Raw genomic sequence first — 23,666 nt, 5'->3', positions numbered from 1 at the left:
TTCTTTCATCCTTTTGTCCTCCTTCTCTCTCCCTCCTGTCTTTGCAGGCTAATAATAAGCCAGAGATTGAAGCGGCCCTCTTCCTAGACTGGATGAGACTGGAACCCCAGTCCATGGTGTGGCTGCCCGTCCTGCACAGAGTGGCTGCTGCAGAAACTGCCAAGCATCAGGCCAAATGTAACATCTGCAAGGAGTGTCCAATCATTGGATTCAGGTATTAGGAACAACAACAACAAAAAAAGTCATTTTTTTCTCATCATTTTTCACCTTTTTATGACTTGATCTTTTATCTCCTGTGCCAGTTGCTGTTAGTTCGTCCCTCTCCAAAGTGGGAGAGAAGGTGATTGGGCTGGAACATCGATCATTCCTATCACCCTCCTGATGGCTAGGTTATTTTGGTGGATCTCACTTATTAGGCTGGTGTCCCTTTCCACCTTCACTCTTCAGCTCTTCAGAACCACATTTTTGGTTGAGCAGGACAAAGCGCGTGTCTTCACGGAGGTATTACAGATGAACTGTACCTCCTCCTTCCTGGAACCAAAACATTTTTACCATCTTTCCTTTTTCACGGTCTTTTCTGTTTATAGAAACTTCCCAAGCATCAGTTATAAAACTGAGAGATGATTCTATTCTGGGAGGAACCATAATAGTAGCTCAGTCTCTCATTCACTTTGCACCATTTTTTTTTCTCCCTTAAGTAACAAGAATTGTTTTCAGCATCTGAGAACTTACTTCTTTATCTGTGAATCTGATTACATTCTTTGTATATTATCCCAATGAACTTCTAAAGGAATAAAAAGTATGCAAGTAAATGGAAGATTCACAAAGCAGCTAAAAAACAACCAGTCCTTATATATTTATAAGTGAAAGACATAGGAAACATAGCAGGTTATTCTGATATTCTTAAAATATCATGGAAAACAAGGCTAACTAAATCTTTAGCCCTGTTGACCTGTTTGGGGAGACCGGATTTTTTTTTAATGAATTAATCTCACTTAACAGTAATCCTAAATCCTAATTCTGAAACTGTGATGTCCTTAAATGTGTGAATCAACATGAAGGTTTCCATAGTGATGAATAAGCCACAAAGTTGTAAACTAGCTATATGGTCTATGCCTGTGCAGAATCCACTTAGCAGCTAAAGTAAACACTCTTTTCCAGTTACGTGTGAACTGGTTTTGTTACTTTATTTTCTAATAACTACCTTGTACTATTGCATGCTTTTTATTCATAGTGCTTTTTAACTTTTGGTGTTTATCCTTGCATAGTCATGCTGTTTACAAAGAGGTTTTACAAAAACTTTTAGAGGTTTCTGAAGCCTAGATAGACAACAGTGAGTAGGCAGTGCTTGCAAGATACCTTCTTTCCTTCCCGGTTTCGTGGCAGGTAAAAATGATGCCATGGGGTGGGGAGTGGGGAAGGGAAGCCACAAGTGACTGCTTTAGATTTCTAAGCTATCTTTTCTCTGCTTCCTTAGCTAGTGGGCTTTTGTATACGGGGGAAATTTTTATAAACTAAAGAGTAATGCTTTGGAGGATCTGAAAGAGTACTTTCGCCTGCAATTCTTTTGCCCTTAGCAAATTACATTATTTTAGGACTCAGCACTTCTCATTCCTCCTTTCCCCTCTTGAAAGATGGTTGGGATCTAAAAAAGATAGCTTTCCTTCCCACTTCCCCATATGTGACATAAGAAATATGTTTATGTGAATTGGCTAAGGTTCTTATCTGAGAAAGCAAAAGGCAGGAGAGTATGAAACAAAGAATATCACATTCTGATAATGGAGGAAATGTACCAACTGGTATTTACAAATTATAAATTCTTCCATCTAATCCAATTTTCATTTTCTCTTGGGGCTTCGGTTATCATTTGTAGGTAATGTGGTGAGAGATTTCTGAAGAGATAGAGATAAAAGAGGTCATTCGAGTAACTGTTTGAAGATGAATCACATCAGTCAATTAGAAAACATTATTAAAGTGAGACTTGTTTTAATTGCAAGTTCTTGTTCACATTTCTTTTGTCTTATGAAATTGCTTTACTTGACAATTTTTTTGAAAATAATTGCTTCAGAAAACTTTTGTCCCCATGATGGGTAAGGGGCATGCACGGCATCAGTCTGTCTCTCCTGGAAGTTCTTTTAAATTTGAGTATTTGGTTTTCAAAAGACTGGAAATTTGCCAATACCTTCCTACTTAATCTCAAAGAGTTCCTAGTGGAGTTTAAATAAGAGCTGAGTTTTTCTTCCCTCCTTCCATATGTTTATAGGATAATCTTTCTGCCAAAATGTTTTGATACTGTAGGAGAGGCACCGGAGAAATCTGGAGGTAGGAAGTTAATCACTTACCTTGTGGGACTAATGAACATTGCATTCTGTTTCTCGAATTAGAACGTGGTAGAAGGTTTATTAAAGAGTGTTCTTTGGGAATTTGATTCGAAGAAATACATATGTGTTTGTTTTTGCTCTTTATCAGGTACAGGAGTCTAAAGCACTTTAATTATGACATCTGCCAAAGCTGCTTTTTTTCTGGTCGAGTTGCAAAAGGCCATAAAATGCACTATCCCATGGTGGAATATTGCACTCCGGTAAGTTAGACACCTGCCTGACTTGAGAGTTAGTTCACCTGGGATACATTTCAGTTTTGTACAGTACTGCAGATCATGTGTAATGCTGTGATTTGTCCCTTCCCTAGATGTTCCCCAGCTAAAGTGGCTCTCAACTGTAGGCTTCAGAATTTACCCTATCCCTGGTGCCTAGGGAAGTGCCTGGCACATATGGAACATGAGTTGGATGAATAAATAGGGTTTTCACTCTGTGTGCATGAATGTATCGAAGATGTTTTCACATTTATTTTGCACAGCCTTAGAGGCTGTATGGGGCGATCTTACGGCCATGAGGCATGTTGAATATGGGGTATGGTTCTAGGTTCCCCCAAATTCATAACCTACCACTTTTAATCAATGTTGCTTGTTCATTATCTGTCCTACATACTAACAACATTTTAAAAATCCATTTTATATGCTGACACTTACTAAATGGTAGGCATTTACCTTTTAAACAACCCTGTGTAAAATAAGTACTATAATTTTTATCCCCTCTATCCAGATGAGGACTCTGAGGTCCTGAGGTTAAATAATTTGCTCAAGGTTCTATAAGTAAGAGTTGAAGCCATCTCCTAAGACGTTGTTTTAGGAAAATGTTAAGTGGCCAATAGAACTGTGAAAAATCACTGGTGCAATGGCAAGGGCGTAGACTTGGTGGCCAGACAGACCTGAGTACAAATCTCCATAAGAATTAAAGACAGGCTCCTCTCAGGTTTGTTTTCTCTAAAATAAACCTGTCCCTGTTTACTGTACAGCCACCCTTCGTGTTTCTCCTCTCTTTCTTTAATTCTTACATTCTCCTCTTTTCTAAACTTTACATGCTTGCTATTCAAGATATGGTCTGTTGACCAACAATCACATGTCTGTTGGCATTACCTGGGTCTTTATTAGAAATGCAAAACTGCAGGCCCCAACTCCTGATGCTCTAAATCAAAAGCCGCATTTTAGCGAGATCTGCAGCTGGTTCCCATACACATCAAAGTATGAGAAACTCTGCTTTAGAGCATCTCTCTCTTCCATCATCAGAGTGATCCTCCCAGATATTTGCCTTTCTCACCTTTATTCCTCTTATAGAGATGGTCAGTGATTGAGAATGTACCATGCCGTGAATAGACCAAAATTTACTGGGTGAAGCATGCTATCATTATGTACTAAGTAGTTTTTAAAATACCATAAAGTGTGGTAAAATTTAACATCACCTTTTTGACCTTAAGACCTATAAACTACCACTTATTAAGTAGCCTAGTAAGCTTGTATGCTTCATTTATTTATCATAACAATGTGTTGAGGTGTTATTGCTCCCATTTTACTGATGATCAGAGCCTCTGAGAAGTAAATAACTCACCCAAGTTAGCACATGCCAGGCCTGGTTTCGGAGCCCCATTTGTCTGATTCCAAAGCCTTTGCTCACGACCACAACACTCTCCTTAATTACAAAACAAGTGTCATGGGGCAGAAGACTGGAGTGGTCATTAGTTTTGAAATCATACTGTCCTAAATCTGATCTCACCATGATCTCCCTTTTAGACTACATCAGGAGAAGATGTTCGAGACTTTGCCAAGGTACTAAAAAACAAATTTCGAACCAAAAGGTATTTTGCGAAGCATCCCCGAATGGGCTACCTGCCAGTGCAGACTGTCTTAGAGGGGGACAACATGGAAACGTGAGTAGTGGCAAAAGCAGAACAAACGCTTGTTTGATGTATATTTGAACTCCTCTCAGCTGAACACCCTCCTTCACTCCCAAATGCAAACAGTCTCTTCTATTTCTTTCTTTTTATTTACGTTAGCTGAAAAGAGAAAACTAAGCTGATGTCCAGTTGCCATTTCCCCACTTCACTTGACAATTTCTTTTTCCAAAAGTTAAACTTTATCTCACAGGGGAAAAAAAAACCCACAAAACAATACAGCCACTAATTACCTTACAAGCCTTATAAGAAATATGGGACTGTTTACAAATGAGGGATTCCAGTATTTCATTTTGATTTTCCTCTCTCACAAATCAGTAAATGTGTGTCTTTTTGTATCTCATTGTGTGGTCATATCTAGTCACTTGTTTCTACTCAAGAGAAAATATAATCACAGGAAAAAACTACTTCACAGTAAGTAGTAATGGTACTCACGATCAAAGGGATGTCTTCACCTCTTTTAAACCTACTCCTCTTTTTCACCTTAACTCTGATGGCAGTCACACAACTGTTTGTTTTCCTTTTAATTCACTTTACACCTTGGTTTGGCTATTGCTTTCCATGGTTCATACTTAATTGGCTGGATTTTATTTATTTTGACCTTTCAGTAAATTTTTTTTGCAGCTGAGTTTGCGTGTGTCTCTCTTCACCACCTCATTTTTTGTTTTGCAGTCCCGTTACTCTGATCAACTTCTGGCCGGTAGATTCTGCGTGAGTACTTTTGCTGAAGGGTGCTGCTACCACCAACACATTCGCTCGCTTGGTTTTCTTTTGTTCTGTTTGTTTGTTTTGTTTTGTTTTGTTTTGTGGACATATTAATTCCCTTTCCTTCATTTCAGTTTGTTTTATTCTTTTCTTGATGAGACTTTGAAAGTACTATCTACACAGATCAGGAGAATCAGAGTGGGTTTTTTGGTTCCTCCACCAGGTGAAATTCAAACCAGCAGAAATCCTGGCTTGAATTCAAATTATAATCAAAGAAGTTACTGGAGTTTTAGCTGTATTCCTGGGAGACATGTTTATATATTTCTTCATATAAAAGCAAGGAAGAACCTTCTGATTACGTCATAACATTCTTTAGCCATACTTCTTGAGATTCGATGCTTTTTAGAATCTTTAGGGTCTGTTATAAGTGAACTATTAAAAATCAGCAGAATTCGTTTTAAAGTATGATGTTGAGTTTGGCTGAATAATTTTAATGAGGTGTGCGGACTGTTTATCGGGTTATGCCATGCTATTTGACTAATCATTATATACAAGGCTTTCCAAATTTTGAACTAAACTCACTTTGCTCTCCTCTCCAAACTAAATATTCAGCTCATAAATAATTATACCTTTGCTCTAGGAGGAAAGTATATTATAGTCTTTGTTGTTACTATTGGTGTGTATTAATAATACTAAGGTTAAATACCAGCAGATGATTTATCTCAGAGTTTATAATGTTAGAAAACTCTTTTTTGGGGCCTGTGATTTATATATTAGCAAACGAAGTGCCTGTTTTAAAACTACATTATGTAGGGTTGTTCTAACAAACTTTTGGTATTTCAAAGTATGCTTTATTTAAATATTTATTGAAAATCAGACGGCTCTATTATGTATAAAGGGGAAATGACCAGTTCGGAAGATAAGCTTATGTAAGAATTCAATTTCTTTTTATTGAGTCTTTTTTATTGTTCCACTGTGTAATTTAATTTAAACTAGGTCCTTTTATAAAAACCCTGTAGTGATAAATGCAAATTATTAATTGAGGTTTATTTTCAGTCTTTATGGGCCTAAAGGAAGTGGAAGGCTTCCCTTTCTTTTTTAAAACTTCGTTATTGTGCCCCTTAATTTTGAGATATGGTAGCTATAAGTAGTATATTCTCTGATTTATTTAATCATCGTGCTTAAAGAACTTTGGGAGTTATTTAGATTCAGTTATGTCCTCTGCCTCTTGGAAATTGTTTTTTCTAACCCAGGTAGTCTGTTATAGAAGTTACAACCTTTCAAAAATAAGAAACTTTTAAAGAGTTGATACACTACAGTTTCAGCTTGATTGGATCGTGATAAGTGAATGGATTTACTCTATGTTGAAATAAGTTTAACCAAGTAAGAAATCCAAATGACAAATATGCTAAAGAACAGCTGTTACGAATACATAGATAAAAGTAGCACAAAATAATAAAGAGTAATTAATAGTTCCTTGAAAGGCAAAAAGGAGCTACACATAAGCTAATGAGAAAAAAAAATTATGACAGTTTAAAGTAACTTATTTTAAGTAGAAGATTTTGTCTTTCTTAAACGCTGAAATACTTTAAAATTAATAACATCTTTTATTTAAAAATCTTTTCTAACAACTAAAACACACCTCCCAATTTGTCTTTTTTATGAAGAGTTGGTTAGATTATTCAGAAATAGTGGCAAGTTTTAATTTTGAGGAAGAAAACAAACCTAGCAGATATTAATAAGAAAAATAGCATGGAATTATCCTGGAGGCTAAGAATTAAAGCTCTGTATAAGTCTGTGTTTTCTTTAATAGCAGTAATTATATTTAAAGTATTTATTCATAGGATTATAAATACTATATAAAACATATTACAAAGCCATCCTATTCAGGCATAAGAGCCAGGTCCTAACGTGTTTTATTTTGCAAGAATTTTATCTAATGTTAACAAACCCTATGATGATTACAGTATTTAATCCATTTGATATGGATCACAGAATTTGAAAGTTTCCAGAGATACAGACTTTTTGGTTTTCCTTAGACTAAACTCTTATTTGCTTGTGTTTGTCGTATTACTTTAAACTAAAGCTACCATAGGCCTTTATATTGTTTGTCGATAAGTGAGCCAGTCAAACAATATTCTTTGAGCGATTCTGCATTGAAACCTAAATGAATGTCAACTTTTACTTAATAGAGTTTTCATGAAAGATAAGGTGGTGGTGGGTGGGATAGAACTGACCAAGTGGGTCATTAACTCTAATAGTAAGTAATCCTTCTGGGTATATGGTTTTGTATTTAGGAAGTGGGAAGGGGGGAGCAGTATTATTACCTTCTTTTGGAAGTGTTTTAGAAGGCTTTGCACTTAGTTTTCTTTGTCGATTAAGTGGCTTTGTATTTTTACTAATTCTTGGTTTTTAAATGATTCATCTCTGACCAGTACTCCCTTTTGGCTCATTTTCTGGTTTAATAAGTACCTCTTTTAGTGTATATTTTTTAAGATTTCTGGTTATTATAAGTTCTTGCGCTTATGCATGCTGTGATAGGCGCCACAGATATTAATAAGAAAAATAACATGGAATTATCCTGGAGGCTAAGAATTAAAGCTCTGTATAAGATTTTCTGTATAAAATGGTATTAAAGTGTTTTGGATTTATATGCCTCTTTTCTTGGTGTACTTATGCTCCAAGGTCTTAGGCTTTCTTTCTTCTATACACTTCCAGGGTAGCAACTGTTATAAGGGAAAACACTACTAATGTATTTTCCCTGATGGTAGGCTTTTTGCTTATTGAAAAATATGTAATTGAAAGACTGGTCTATTCCAAAAGATAGTTCTTTTAATACAAATAATCCAAGTATTAATTTATCTTGATCTGCAGTGAAGATTTCAAAACAAACCTTAGCATTTTTCTAATAATGGGCTATGCCAGGGTTCTAGAAGATTAACAGATTAACTCTCCAAAACTATAGTGAAGATTCACATGGAAATCTTTGGATCTGCTTATTAAATTGAGTAGTCATCCTTTTGTTTCCTCTTATCAATTTAAACGTCTTTATAACTCATTTCAATTTGATTATGATTACACTTGACCTAGATGACATTGGTTTCATAAATAAGACCTTGATCTCTCAGGGAAGAATTCCAGTTCCCTAGTTATTTGCTGTAGTGTGTTGTAATTATTTTACTGTAGTATATTAAGAAATAGGAATTTCTGGCACATTTTCTAATGCAAGCTTAGCTACTGGTAACTACATCTTTTTCTTTTTTTAATGTAAGAAGAAACAAACACATTCTCCTTAGTGTTTCAACCAAGTCCTTCAGTGCTACTTGGACATTGGGCTAAACCAGGGTCCTCTCTGAATTACATTATTGTTGACTTTTGGATTTATGCCTTTACCTAAGGGCTTTCTGTGTCAGCAGAGAAATGGAAGAGACCTTTTGTGCTATTCCAATTAAAACAAAAAGTACAAGCCTAAACTGGTTTTCAGAACAGATGGTTTTTTTCCTAAGGTTAATCCAAAAGATACTATAAAAACTTCAAGGATAATTAATAGATCAGATATGAAAGGATGAAAAAATGTTAACCCTACCAGAATTCTAGCCTATGGAGATAAGAAAAGATAGGTGTTTATATACAAAAAGCATATAGACTATTCCTGCTGATGATCTCCTCTTATTTTCTCACCTGTGTTTTAGCACACAGTATCCCTAAGAAATATTTCAGATATCATGACATTCTATGAAATGTAGTCATTCTTTTTAAAAACCTCACAATATAATCCTGGGTCATTCTATTTTGTGCTAGCAATTAGTAGTATAGTCTTGCTGCTGACTTGGAAGATACATTTCTTCTTTACAAGATTGCATAGATCAAGACATCTTGATACATGGAGTCTTAAGAAGTCTTGTACTAGAGTAGCCTCTTTGAAGCTAAAATAATTGTAAGTATCTAGGCAAATGTACAGCTTTCATTCAATAAGAAGATAGCCTATAAATGGTGCAGGTGTAAACTATTTAAATTTTTAAACCACATAGTGCTAATACAATTTCAGAACTATAGGATATGAGAAATTAAAAAGTAGGAGGACAAAATGCTACCTAGAAACTGTCTCCCCCAACCTTTTCTATGATGGGAATTTTCCAGAGAAGCTTTTGGCCTGTCTTCATGGCTTTTAATAAAAGCAGAAGTATGAGAAATCATCTCACAAACCTGGATTTTAAAATACTTGATAATATTTAAGATATAGGAGCAGCTAAATGTATACATTATCCATAGAATTAGAATAAAAGCATTCTAGGCCATGTGTATAACATAACTGTGTGGTGGGGTTTTTTCTCCATTAATGGATGGTATCTGTGACTAATCACATTTTCTGCCTTATAGGCCTGCCTCGTCCCCTCAGCTTTCACACGATGATACTCATTCACGCATTGAACATTATGCTAGCAGGTATGAGACTAGTTGAATGCCAGGCAAATATTGATTGAAATAACTAACCAAGGAAAGCTAACCTATAATATTTTAAACAAATCTTTTCTTTTTTCCCCAAACTTGTCTGATTCCTACTAATCAACTTGCCCTCTAACGTGCATGCCGTTCCACTGCATGTTGTTTTTGGTCACCAACAAGAACATTAGTCCAGAATAATCTTCCCTAACCCTGGCTTTTAAACATTTCCGGTAGCCTTGCTATGTTTTTTTTATACTGAGCACATTTACTAAATTGGCTTACAAGTAGTCTAACCTCCTTAGAAAACTGCTAGACCAGACATTCATATATGAAAAAAATGATACTGTATTATGTAGAGAATATGAAAGCATCAGCTTTCCATTTGTGTATTTATTTTACATGACATACTGTAAATAAGAGAATAATTAATTTTCCTAATCCTTGGACCTTTCTGTCTCTCCTTCTTTGTGTTTGAGATCATTTTTATACCTAAAAACTGAATTACAAATTTTAAAATATCTTACGCTTGTTAAATCAATCCGTAAGAGTTTGGTTAACTTTTTTTTTAGTTGTAAACAAACATGCAAACAAAAAACCTGTATAACTGCCTGAGGTGAAGAAGATTTTAAAGGTAAAAATTGGTGGCAGAATGTTTCGAGAGCTTACTGTGCATCCATCCTTTGTCAATATTCTAACTGCTGGACATGTTTACCAATCGCAAAAAGCATTAGCTAGCTGTGTAAGTCTGTCATCAGCGGAAAGTAGTAATTGTCTTAAAAGACAAGGGGTAGTGTAAGGTAGGGAGTGCACTTATTGTTAGGGAAGCTTTTCTTCTGAAAACAAAGACCTGTTCTCAGTGAAAGCAAGATCGATCTGTAGGGGGAAAACAGTGAAATACAACTTTCCTTAGAATTTATATCATAAATGTAGTGCTACTAACTAGCTGTGGTCTACCACACACTGCCTCAAATGGTTAAGCCAACACACACATCCTTTAATTTGAAGGATTCCTTTCTCTTCTTGCCATGATTTATCCTTTAGTTTTCAGAAATGTTCGATTAGGTCTTGATTAGATTATAAGAAGTCACATAAGTTTTAATGAGCTTTTACGTTTTTTATCAGGCTAGCAGAAATGGAAAACAGCAATGGATCTTATCTAAATGATAGCATCTCTCCTAATGAGAGCATGTAAGTATCCCATCTCTTTTTACAAAATGTTCCTGACGATGAAATTGCTTTGAGGGATTTAGAGGTAGGATAGCACAGGATATAGGAATTAGCATCATATTCATTTGATCTTTTAAGGAGCCATTCATTTACTTTTTTCCTTTAATTCTTAATGCCCTGGCGTGGAATGAGCTCATCCAAATTCTGGCATTATTAGCATTCAGAGTAGCAAAAATAGTTTGCCTTATTCTTATTTAAACTTATTTCATACCATATGATTACAAATTGCAGAGTCCCAAGTACCTATAGTAATGCTTAATCTTTGACCAAACCTGCCAGATATTTAAAGGGATAGGATATTAATTTTAAAGTGATGGCTAAGCACTATTTTCTCCACTCATGGGGAGTGGAAACGTGATCTTGGTATAGCATAGCTATTCACATATGGTAGGTTAGTTAGGCGTTTTCCTTCAGAAATCCAAAGAAGTCGATTTTTGTGATTTAGCATCTTCACAAGATAAACAGAGTGAGGCAATCTTATGAAAGGTTTCCAGAGGAGAAGTAAAAATTCAGGTCACAGTTCGTTAGCAGGATGATAAGCCAACCCTATTAAACTTTAAGGACAGAGATAGAGTGGTGCTAAAAGCAACAGGGAACACAGCTATGGCAGGGAAACTGAGGCTTCATTGTAGAGTAAGGGCAGTGTTCACAATACAGGGCATAAGGGAACATTGCCGTGAACCAAGTAAATGCTGACCAGGGCTTGAGGTACAGAGAGCAGGCATTGAAGCAAATATGAAGGAAAAAAATAAGGATCTGCCAACTGAATAAATAACATAAAGAGAAGAAATCTAGTCAAAGTATTATGATGCCTTTTTAGTTTGATAAAGTATGGATACCTCACCCATCTTGGAGAATATAGACAAAGGGAAGAATGATAAATTTATCATATGTAGTTGGTGTGGTAGCACAAAGTCATGCTCAGATGAGAAAAGAACCTTCATAAGGATTAGGCCAAAAGAAATAGTATCAAAGTGGCATATATGTAACTAGTTATTGAAGACATGAGAAAAAACAATCTAATCTGGTACATAAACGATCAAGCTAATAATAAAGAATCAAGTCAACCCTCAGTCATTTGTATATGACTTAGTTACTTCAAACAAACAAACAAACAAACAAGCCTTTCCCCAACCATAACTGTGATGCCTTATCTTTCTTACCTATGGGAAAAAGTATTAATGGTATTAATATATAAGATACTTCGACAGTAAAATATGTGGCCAAAGAATCAACTAAATGTAAATAGCTTGCGCTTCTTTGGCTCACTGATTTTGATATTAGAAGCTCTAGCACATTCAAATTAATTCAAGTTGTATCTGTGTAACAGTGGCTGTCATTCATTGACTGCCTAAGAGAACAGGAAGAAAAGTGTAGTTACAACTCTAGGTTATAATTAAACATGGCAAGTTCTAGCAATAAAACTTCAGAATTTGGAATGAGTGTGATAAATTAGGTGGTAAAGCTGCTTTTGTTTTATTTTAAACTAAGCTTTAGCTTATTCTGAGGACATAAAATCTATTTTGACTCAATGTTGGATGGCAAAAAATCATGGCATTTTAGGGGCACATTTGGGGAAGTGGTTTGGTGGATTGGTTGACCTCACTTAAATGTGTTTTTAATACCCAATAATTATTTTTAGTCAGCTTTTCACATCTAAACCAGTTAACTGGCTTGATAGACAAAAATAATTCAAATGAGGAGGACTTTTTCCTAAATTTCAGATTTTTTTTCCAACTGAAAATTAAGTGGGTATGGAGAGGAGAATATTAGTGTATCATCTTAATGATATCTAACCAGAAACAAAGAGCTTTAGCCTGTCATCATGGACAGAATGAAATTCTTATAACTTGGAGGTAAACAGGCCTTTCAGGGGCTTGGAGCAATGCATTCAGAAAAAAGTTTGTCCTGTGTATTAGAGAGCTCCTAGTTTCCAGGAGAGATTGCAGCTGCCTCCCCAAATATAAGCCTTTTTGCCTCCTTTTCCCCCAAGGTTAGTCCTTAAAACCATTATGTATAAATTTTAAAATAAATAAAACTTAAATTTGAAAAAGCTCTGCCCTGAGGAATGAGATGTTCAGTCTTCTTTTAATCAGTCACCTTAATGGTTTTTTCCCCTCAATTTTTGTTTATCTGTCTAAACAATAACTGAATGAAACAATCATTTATCTCCAGTTTAATTGTTGTTGTCATTCTGCCTCAATGACTCATATAAGTTAAAACTGACTTACTGAAGCAATATTTTTTGGTTACATTGCCTTCCACTTAAGAAAATATTTCCTCTGTTACTTTTAGAGCTGCAAGGTATTTTTTCCTACTCAGTACAACAATAGCGTGGGTTAGTGAACAGATTATCTTGACAGGCTTGGTGGCCAAAGCATTATACAGCAATTATTATGTCTTTTAATATTTTTTTAGCTATTGACTAACATCGATGTAGAGTCCCAGTATTTCTGTAATTCTGCCTTTCATTTATCCATGTAAATAGGCCAATCAATTTCATTTGAAAATTTGAGCAAGAAAACACTTTGAATTGTTACCAATAGAATGGTAGATCACAACCTCAACAGTATCAAAAGGTCTTTAGAAGCAGGAAAAAAGGTCTAATTAATTGTTAAGAGCAAATAAATGTTTCTATTTTCAAATACACTCCTGAGTCCCTAACCCCCAAAGCAAAATAAGGGGGGGGAAAAACCAAAACCTTTGATTTTATTTTCCAGAGATGATGAACATTTGTTAATCCAGCATTACTGCCAAAGTTTGAACCAGGACTCCCCCCTGAGCCAGCCTCGTAGTCCTGCCCAGATCTTGATTTCCTTAGAGAGTGAGGAAAGAGGGGAGCTAGAGAGAATCCTAGCAGATCTTGAGGAAGAAAACAGGTGAGTTTTCTTTCTAGCTTTGTCATTGGTATGCAGAGTGCATACACTTGCACACATAGAAAAGTGCCAGGAATCTTCACTTAGAGTCATTTTATGTCTAATTGTTTTCTAAAATAATCTGTTTAGCTCCATTTGCAGATTCTCTTTTTTTTTTTTTTTTTTGTTATCTGAAAGAAGACAATGAATGCAATAGTATGATGAAGAACTCATATTTTAGGTGTGAAGGAACTAATGCTGATGGTGGTATTTGACTTGCTGCATGTGCCTCCGAGGCTTTGATTTTATATTTGAGAATAGAATTTAAGAAAACAGTAGGTTATTTAATTTTATGATTATATGATTTTTTACATGTGTTTGGCCGTATTATTCTACCTCAAACATTTAAGAAAGTAGGACTATTGGCTTGGTCATATTGGGAAACCAATTGTTTCGTCTTACTTTTCATCATCAAACGCAGAAATTATTATTTATGTTCACCATCATAGCAGATTAGTCAGACAATTCCAATTGTCAGCCATCACCTGTAAAAGACATTCATAGAAAAATAGCAGAAATTGTAGAAGAGGAAAAAGGCTAAAGAACTCTCACAATGACTGCAGGGAGGACAAAGATGTAAAACTCTGGGGTATTGTATGGTGTCAGGATAATGCAAATCATTGGACTTTTAGTTTTGTATTACATTTATTATGTCACAGGTCCCTGGTTTAAAAAGTCTTCTCACATGATCACTTCTAACTCACAATGTGCCTTCTTCAGACAAGTGCCACCAAGCAAGGATTTAAAGTAGTTGTTGCTCAGATTTGTGGGTCTTAAGTACTTTCATCTCTTCGGTTGAGCCCAAGGCACCAAGAGCTCTTAACATAGGCAACACAGTGTGTCTGAGGTCAGTGTCCTCGGGAGTATGCCACTTCAGGATGAAAAAGCAAACAGCCATTCATCCATTGCTTCCTGCTGCCACTGCCCACCTTCTAGCTCTTAACACCTCTGACCTATGGCCATAACTCCTTATCTGGTTGGCTTCCCTTTAGTCTCTTCCCCACCCTTCCAATAAATCCTCCATACTGACTCTACTTGTACATCTTGCCAGAACCAAGACCCATCATGGCATTCCCCCTTTCACTGGATTTCTGCATGTAGAAAAAAATCAAGCTTTTTAGCGGGGCATTCAAACCCTTCCACAATATTCTCTTGACCTGCTTTTTTGATGCCATCTTCTTTTGTTCTCCCTGTATTCTGGTCATGCTATTGTAGCTAGTATTTCTGAATACATCCTGCTCTCATCTACTTTTGGGGTCAAGCTCAAGCTTGAGTCTCAGCCTAACTGCTAACCTCTAACCCACCACTGCCATATCTGACAAAGGAATCCCACCTATCCTCTGTCACATTGCTCAAAATAACTTTCCCCATGGAGCCCTGCTAGATCCCTGCAGTTGGAAGAAATCTGTCTTTTGCCTCTATTCCCAGAACACTTTGGACCTTTCTCAGAAAATTCCTTGACAGTTTGCCTTTTTATCAGTTATTACCAGTGCCTCTCTTTAATGAGCTAGTGTGTGTCTTTGGGGCATGGACCGTATCTTAATCATCCTCATATCCTCCATAGTACTTAGCATGGTTTAAATACTTAATGGATACTCAGGAAATGTTTGGTAAAAACCTGAAAATACTGCAAGAACATCACATGAGTACCATCCAGGAGATAATATTGAACTTTTTTTGTTGCTGTTGTTTTAATGATAGCTTTATTTTTGGCCTTACTTTTAAGATCATTTGTCAATGAAGACCATGGTAGAGAAAACATTTCTTTCCACTTTATTGAGAATAATCAGTAATATCCATTTATGCTAAATCTGTAATTATTGTAGGGGTCAAAGTCAAATTGGAATAAAAAGTTGGAACTGACACTGTAAACAGAATTTGATGTTGTTACCAAGGAGTAAATATGTTTTTGAAGTATATGATTGTGTAATATATCTTTTGAGCTCACTGGTCAAGAGCCCTGCCTTGTTTGTGGTTAGCATAGTCTCTCTCCATACCATTGCACTTGGGTCAAAGAATGTTGGTAAAGAGTACTGATAACTATCATTTATATATCATTTTATTTTGAGCGCACTTTTACATATTTTAGGTCATTTAATCTTCTTACAAACTCTATAGAGAAGAGACTGTCACCTTTCGGTGAATGAGACACAGGTTCAGAGAGGTTCACACAGCCTGCCCCAGATTTCCCAGTCAGCCAGTGGTAGAACTAAATTGAAATCCAGACTTTTCTGACTCTAAATAGGCAACTCTACCTTCAACCAGATAATAAAGAAGAGTTAAGTCTCTGTGAATGTCATTTACATAGAATTGAGGCATATTCCCCAGAATGTTCCTTAACTTAAGGGACTATCTGTGAGGACTAAGTGTCCCTGAATAAACCTGTTCATCTACTTGTAGGGCAGTGATAACCACTTTACCTTGGAAGATATCCAAGACCATTCTCCAAGAATGGGATGGTTTGTTCTCTAAAAGAACAAAAAACATAACACCAGGGCTACTTAGAGCTCCAAAATGAGGACTCTGGGGTTGACGCAAATCTTTCTGTAAGTTACCTTGACCTTCACAAAATGATCAGGATGAGCTTCCTTCATTTTCCCTTCATTTTGTCCTATTTGACCTCCTACCAAATTCTAAAGAAATGTCTCCACAGAGTTCCCTTCCTGAAAACAGCCCGTGCGGTTTTCTTTGCTTTGCCCAGTCCTGTCTTCTTGCAGTTCTGCGCAAGGAGCTTCAAAGCCCTAGATTTGCCCTCGCTACCCTTGAATTCAATGTTGCTTAAGGAGCCTTTAATTTGCCATTTCCTATTCTTCCTTAGAAAACCCAGGAAGTCTTTAGATGCCCTCTCTGTGCACAGCTAGCTGGCTGTGTCCCAGGTCAGCATTGGGCTATGCAATCTGACAAATACGAGCATACTTGTAGAGAAAATAAGAAAGGATATTTAAAATTGAGATTGTCCCAAGTCCTTTGGATGCATACTTATTGATCTGTTAATATATATATTTTGTGTTCCTTTAGCTGTGATTTATCTCCAAATAACAGTTAGCAAAAGAGAGAGGCCTGGAGAGCACCATTCCTGACTATTTATTTATTTAATTCCATTAATTGTTCTTATTCATGACACCTCCCTGCAACCCCCTAGAAAAACGGAGGATGGCTGTTTGAGAAGTGTCTCAGAGGTATCTTATCTCTGTCTTTAGAATTCCATTTCTCCTGGTTGTTGCACATAGTATTCAATAAATGTTTGTTGAATGCATTAATGAATACATGAATTGAAATGAAGCTGAATTTATTTTAATTGTAGCATACATGCATGCACTTTTGACTAAAATTCTTTTACAAACCTAATCTCGTAGAGAAAAGCCTTTCAAAAGCTTTTTTTCCTGCTTGCTTTTCAAAATACTCCCCTTTTTCAAACTGCCTTGATTAGCACCAGGCATGGCTTTGTCATAAATTTAGAATGTTAAGAACCCATTTTCCAAATCCCAGGCACTATATGTATCCCACATTGGTGTTCTCTGATTCTTGGTTTATGCCACAAAGATAAGGCTAAAGCTCTGAGTAAAAGCTAAATCTGACTGAGTTTTTCCCATAGTGCCTCCCATAAGTTTGGATGACTAATGGCGTTAGTGAGATATCCAGTGTATAATATTTCACTTCTGCATCATATTTCTCCTTCATTACCACATATAATTCAGATTCATTTTTATTTCATAAAGAACCATTAGATGTTGGGTTTTTGCCCCATTGTGTGTCCTTAGCATTGCAAACTCAAGGTTTACTTTTTTGTCTTGCATTGATTAAAGCCTTGAGTCTCCTGACTTAAGTCTGTAGTGTTCAAATACAGAGATGTATTTTTCTCTGCACTGTCTAAATAAACCAAGACTTGCTCTGAAATTCAAGGTATGATCCTAGCAATGAAAAGGTGGCCTTTCTGAGAGACAAAGACTCACTGTCATTCTACTACCTGCATAGCAAATTGATTAGATTGTTCTCAAGTTGAAAAGGCAGCTAAATAAGTCTAAAGTTAAAGTTGTTAGTAGATGTTATATAACAGGAGGGAACTCTGTAGATTCTTAATACCTACTCAGGACCTTTCATGTGTCTTGCTGGGCAGTAAGACCTTATGAAGCCAAAATTTGAGTTTTCTCTTGTTCCTTTAAATTCCTCCAGTGATTGTGCAATATTATTATTGTTACAGTCAAAGAAGTTCTAGATCAGTTACTGATACCACTGAATTAAAGTAGCTGGAAATCATGATCCTGTTGCTTTACTTTGTAATTGACCTGATAACTTTGGACCTAGTCTAGTAGTTATCAATCTTCATAGCTACGGGATCTCTTTATTCAATGTTCTTTCATTAGGTCTTTGTGTAAGTCTCCAATGATGGTGAAAAAATAGCCAAAATGAAGGGAATCTGAAGAGGTTAGAATGGGCATTCCTATGGAATATAAACAAAGGTGTCAGAGTGAGGAATGGCAGAGTTTATTTGAGGGAAACTGCAGTTGTATTACCTCTCTTAAGAAGGCAAAGAATGAGAGGAGATGAGGCTGGCCAGGTCAGCAAGGGCAGGTCGGGAAGGGTGTGGCACCCACTGCGGAGTTGCTGCCTCCATGCCTAGTCTAGGGAGCCACTCAAGGGTGTGAGCCAGGAGTGAGGCTGTGATATTGACATGAATATACACCACACAGGCAGCTGTGTGGAGGGTAACTTTGAAAAGAGCGATGGTGGAACAAGGAAATCAAGTTGGGAGGAGTTACGTGGGAACCCAAGAAAGAGATGATTAGAGCCTTAAGTAAGGTGATAGAAATGAAGTAGACGGGCTGATCTGAGTGATATTTCGGGGGAGGGTAGACCTATTTGATTTGGTAGTTCTGTGGGACTAGGGTAGGAAGGAATGATTCCCAGGGCTGGTGACTACAAAACAAGATGATAGTAGTTGTTTGCAGCTGGGACTGATAATTCAGGAGGAGTCGCAGCAGGTCCGTCCTTTAACGCAGCAGTGTTTATAGAGGTCCTTCCTGAAGGGCTGAGTAGCTGGAAGATGATAAATGAGGTATGGAAGAGGTCGAGTTGAGGTCCTGGTGACATCTCCACGTGTAAATGTCTGACAGTCTGAGAGATAGAACTCTGGTGCTTGTAGAAAGGATATGAGCCTGAGATACTAGGTCTGTGAGTCGCCAGCTCACAGGTGGTAGTTGAAACAGTGAGGATGAATTTATATATCCAGGGAGCATGTAGCAGAAGGAGAACATTGGATTTGGTAGAACTCTGGAAGACGCGACTATTAAAATGTGTATTTAATTACTTTTATTTTTAATAGAGAATACATGTATATTATACAAAATCCAAAGGGTTGAAAAAGACATATAGAGAAAAGCAAACCCTTCTCTAACCTTCTCCCCTGGCTGTGGTGTTTCCAGCTCTGGAGGCTACTATCTTTCTTGGTTTCTTGTGTTTCCTTCCAAAGATGCTCTCTACACATGTAAATATTTGCAAACATATTTATTGTTGTTGGGGTTACTTCACACAGCGTCGTGCAGTGTTCACTCTGGTTTTCTCTTTTTACTTAAAAATCTTTAATTTTCACATGCTGGAGAAATGTGCCAGAAGAAGAGGAGGGCAGAGCTTGGGAATGATGGGAGCATTTTCCCACAGGAGGCAGGAGAGAGAAGGGTTAGGGAACTAAAGTATGGGAGGAGGTGTGACCTTGAATGAGAGAAGGACTGCCTCTGAAGACAAAGTGGTAAGTAAGGAATTTAGGGTAAGGAAGGGAGGAAAGAAGGATAACAGAATGAATGTTAAAATGTTCAGTAGACATCATTGGAAATAATTCAAGACCGATTCCTACGGCTGTTCCCACATGTTTTAAAGTTGGAGAGGAGAGGAAAGCGTGGTATACGATACATTTAACGAAACTAGGCATTCAAGTTACTTGGTGTATTAGTCCATTTTCATATGGGGCAATTTATAAAGAAAAAGAGGTTTAACAGACTCACAGTTCCATGTGGCTGGGAAGGCCTCACAATCATGGCAGAAGGTGAAGGAGGAGCAAAAGCATGTCTTACGTGGCAGCAGGCAAGAGAGCATGTGCAGGAGAACTGCCCTTTTTAAAACCATCAGATCTCATGAGACTTACTATCACAAAAACAGCATGGGAAAAACCCACCCCCATGATTCAGTTACCTCCCACTGGGTTCCTCCCATGATATGTGGGGATTATGAGAGCTATAATTCAAGATCAGATTTGGGAGGAGACAACAGCCAAACTATATCATTTGGTGACATGGGCCCCAAAACGAAGGGCTACAGAGCCCTTCTTTAGACAAAGGGGAGCTAGTTTGCTCACAGAAATCAGAAAGCCAAGACCTTTTATGGCAAGGATGAATAACAGCTAAAGGGCATACACGCCACATTGAAGAAGCTGTGAAAGAATGGGGTCAACCATCTCAGCTGTACTCGGGCAGGGAGGATAGGAACATGATAGAAGTGGAATCACCATTATTCACAGGCTCAGTTTCTAACTAGCAGAGCCAATGTAACTAAATTTCCTTTAGTTTGTCCAAAGTTAATTGAAGTCTGAGGGGACTGACTCATAGTATCCAGTTCATGGAAGTGAATGGATAACCCAGAATGAAAGTTTATTTCTCCCTTTATCATAATTATCTCTCTTTTTAACTGCCTTGTATTAAATGTTATCAAGGTTGCCTTAAAGCTTTTTTAGGGGGAGACAGCATCTGGTTTAAGTGCAAATACAAGATCTATTAAAATGAGGAATATATTCATTTTTTAGGCACATAGCATCCTGTGTCTTAGAATCCAGTGTCTTAGGAATCACAATAAAAATCGTGTTCTGGTGCGCTTAGAATCTTGGCATCTAAAATTGGATGTTTGTGAGGACTGCTTTATACTACAGAAGAACTGAAGTACCCCTCTGGTGATTAGAATATTCATATCTTCCAAGTACAGCTGCCATCTCCCTAGAACATGCTGGATGAACAGTTTATGTTCTTACAATCCAATTTCCCCTTGTTTTTAGATTTTTCATGAAGACCCTCGTCCTCCTGTTGGCCTTCATTTGCCAATTGTCCCTCTATAGTAGAATTGATTATGGTCATAACTTTCTTTAGCTACTTACCAGGCCTGAGGATGTAATTCTGTTCAATTCTGCAGATAGTTACTGAGTACTTAATGTAATTTTAAAATTGTGAGACTACAAAGATGAATAAGCCTTGGTTCTTACCCTCATGGAGCTCAAAATTTATTTTTAGAAAGTTAAAATAGAAACAACTACTTATAACCTGGTATTACAAGTACTCTGGGGGCACAGAGGTGAATGATTTATTCTATCAGAGGGAGTCGAGAGGCCTTTACAAAGAGACTTTAAGAGAGAGTTAAAGTCTGAATGGGAGTTAAAGAGTTAAAGACTGAATGGGAGTTTTCCAGTCTGAGAGAGGGGGGAAGGATGAGTTTTCCGGACTGGTGGACCAGTGAGTAATGTGTGGCATGGAATGAGGAGAATAACAGGGCAGTGGAATGGTAGTGGGGACTACTGTTTAAACGACTTTGTGCATCATACTAAGGAGTTAGGGTTTTATCCTATAAGCAGGTAAACAGTGATGGCTTTTTGAAGGAAGGAGGGGAAGATTGAGAAAAATAACTGAACTGGCAGAAAGCTAAAGCCATAGAGATTGGTAGAAGTACAGTGGAATAGTCCATTAAAAGACGGCAGGTTCTTAACTAAGGATGTCTTAGGCAAGTGAAGAAGGGGATGGAAAAATTAGAAGGTCACTGAATGAATGAGACCAAGGGAAAATGGAGACGGGGAGGCATCGGGTGTTACAGAATGTTTTAATTTGGGAACTGGGAAATGATCATTGTAAAACAAACAAAAACAACCTAGTGCACCCAGGAAAAACTGATTTGCAAAGCGTTAGTGCATGGAGAGAAAGAGCTACGTATCAGACATACTGAATTCTATTTGCCCAAGGACATTTGAGTGGAAATTTCCCATGTTGATTTTATGTGTTCAGTTTTCAGAAAGGATTCTTTAAAAAGTCATAGCAATACAATTCTTGCAATATAAATAATAGATCAATGAACATCATAGGGATTAGCATAGTTGATATGACTGAGCTTCAGATTCAGTTTGAGCTTCCCTGTAGCCAGGGAGATAATGGGAAGCAAAGATTTGTCTGTCTCTTAATATTGAATTAAAGAAGCATGCAGCATCCTAAAGAAACATCATTGTTTTCCTGGCTCTACGTAATAATAATAACAAAAATAGCTGTCCTTTGAGTGACTGCTATGGACAGGAACTCTTCTGAGTACATATAAACTCCTATTTAATCCTTAAAACAACCCTATGAAAGAGAGGCTGTTTCCAGAAGATTAAGTGGCACAGAGTATTAAGGACACTTCGTATGGCCAGCAAGGAACAGGACCTGTATTCAAACTTGGGTGGTGGTCCTGAACTCTTAAGCAGTGTTACACTTGAAGTGATTATTGGCTAGTGTCCTTATCAACATTTTTATAACAAATCCTAAGGGAAATTTTATGTGGCTGTTTCTCATGGCCTTTGATAATTGTGGAAAGCTTAACATTAAACAACAAAGATAGGATGACAGTTCTCCAAGGATAAAGGTCACTGTTGCCTCAAATGTGTTCTGCAGAATACCACTGAGATACTCTTAAGAAAAAAGGATTCTAAGGACAGAAAAACTTTGAAAGCATTCATACTGGAAAGTCATCATTACATTAGCATTTGCACTGAGGAGTTTGGAAGTGAAGAAACCTGATTGGCTTTGTCTAACCTCATGTTGCTCCCACTTACTTGACCTCAAGCCCAACTGCAATGTGATATGGAACACACTTTGGTAAAGAAATTCAAGTCTGAACTAAACTTTGAAAACTTTGAAAACAAGGAGGATAGCATAGTTGACTCTCTACTGTAGTTGCTGAGAAGCCTATCCACTGTGTCTCTGGGAACATCAGAAGATAAAGCTGTAACAGGTGCCCACAGAGGAAGCCTGGATTTTTCTCACAAAAGTAACTTTTGATATGCTCTAGTTGTGAAACAGTTACCCTGTAGACCCAGAAGCCAGAATGATTTAGTTTGAAAAATCTAAAGGTAGGTATTAAATTCTCTCTCATGACTATAGAAAATTCTTTGCACCATTTTTGTAGCATATCCCACTGAATAACTTGGCTTTTCACCCAAACCGCCAAGAAAAATTTCCACCAGTGACGACGCATTAACTTCCTTGTTAAATGATTGAACTTTGAAAGATGTTTACCAAAGACAGCACCTTTAGCTTCATCACAATTACTGTGGAATCTTTCTTTGTAAGTAGTTAAATGCAAAGGCCAGTTGTTGCTTGAGGCCCCTCCTGGATTGTGATTTTAAAGTGTATCATCAACACATGGGAAGATTATTTCTCCCTCTTTATCTTATGATGGAAATGCAGGTATAGCTTTCATCTCAAGTAAGATTAAGGTATAAGTTACAAAGATGTGTAGCTACTATATGGTCCTGTGTAATGCTACTTGAGGAATGCTGTTCCTTTCCTGGTACTGAAATTTTAGAGGTTGCATAATCAGTATATCAACCTCGTGTGGCTTGGTGCTTAGCAAGTTTCAGTTTATAGAGCCCATGGCTAATCGAGACATCCAGGAGAATGTTGGAGAGAGAGGTCTGAAGCCTTAGGAGAGAGAAGTCTGGATTAAGGAATAATGAGTTGGGGGAGGGGATCATGGTCGTGGAGGAGGTGGAAGCCTAGGGAGAGGATAGAGACCTCTTAGGAAGAGAGTTTGTGTAAAATAGAAGACCAAGGACCTCCTGATGTACTTGACTGTAATTGGGCATGAGCAGCCCAGTTAGAAATGGTTTCCTGTTGGTATTACATGTGTAAATGGATGACTTCTGCAGATGGCTAAACTCACCCATTTTATTTTTTTACTCTCTTAATAGTTAAAATATGACCTTTTCTTGTGTCTCCAAATTCTGAGTTACCTTATGGTGCTAGTCTATCTGTTGTAACTACAAACCCTAAGTAAATCCATATGATCCTTTTCCTGTAATTTCCT

General features: G+C 37.1%; 1 protein-coding gene across 21 annotated transcripts in view; it reads left to right on the top strand.

Annotated features, from left to right (window-relative positions):
* Positions 1-23,666, top strand: part of DMD (dystrophin) — a 2,153,717-nt gene that overhangs the window by 2,088,646 nt on the left and 41,405 nt on the right. For 15 of the 21 annotated variants that reach the window (XM_015443662.3, XM_065538820.1, XM_065538824.1 and 12 more), the window contains 7 exons: positions 48-214; positions 2,470-2,581; positions 4,127-4,263; positions 4,960-4,998; positions 9,373-9,438; positions 10,561-10,626; positions 13,386-13,544. In XM_015443662.3, the coding sequence (XP_015299148.3) occupies positions 48-214; positions 2,470-2,581; positions 4,127-4,263; positions 4,960-4,998; positions 9,373-9,438; positions 10,561-10,626; positions 13,386-13,544 (746 nt within the window). The remainder of the gene's footprint in view (positions 1-47; positions 215-2,469; positions 2,582-4,126; positions 4,264-4,959; positions 4,999-9,372; positions 9,439-10,560; positions 10,627-13,385; positions 13,545-23,666) is intronic. The other 6 variants (XM_065538822.1, XM_074029187.1, XM_065538830.1 and 3 more) reach the window with 2 other exon arrangements.

Source organism: Macaca fascicularis, chromosome X (genome assembly GCF_037993035.2).
Source record: "Macaca fascicularis isolate 582-1 chromosome X, T2T-MFA8v1.1".
In the NCBI taxonomy this organism is placed as follows: domain Eukaryota; kingdom Metazoa; phylum Chordata; class Mammalia; order Primates; family Cercopithecidae; genus Macaca; species Macaca fascicularis.
Note: the sequence above shows the minus strand (reverse complement) of the source record. Positions and strands in the feature narration are given on the sequence as shown.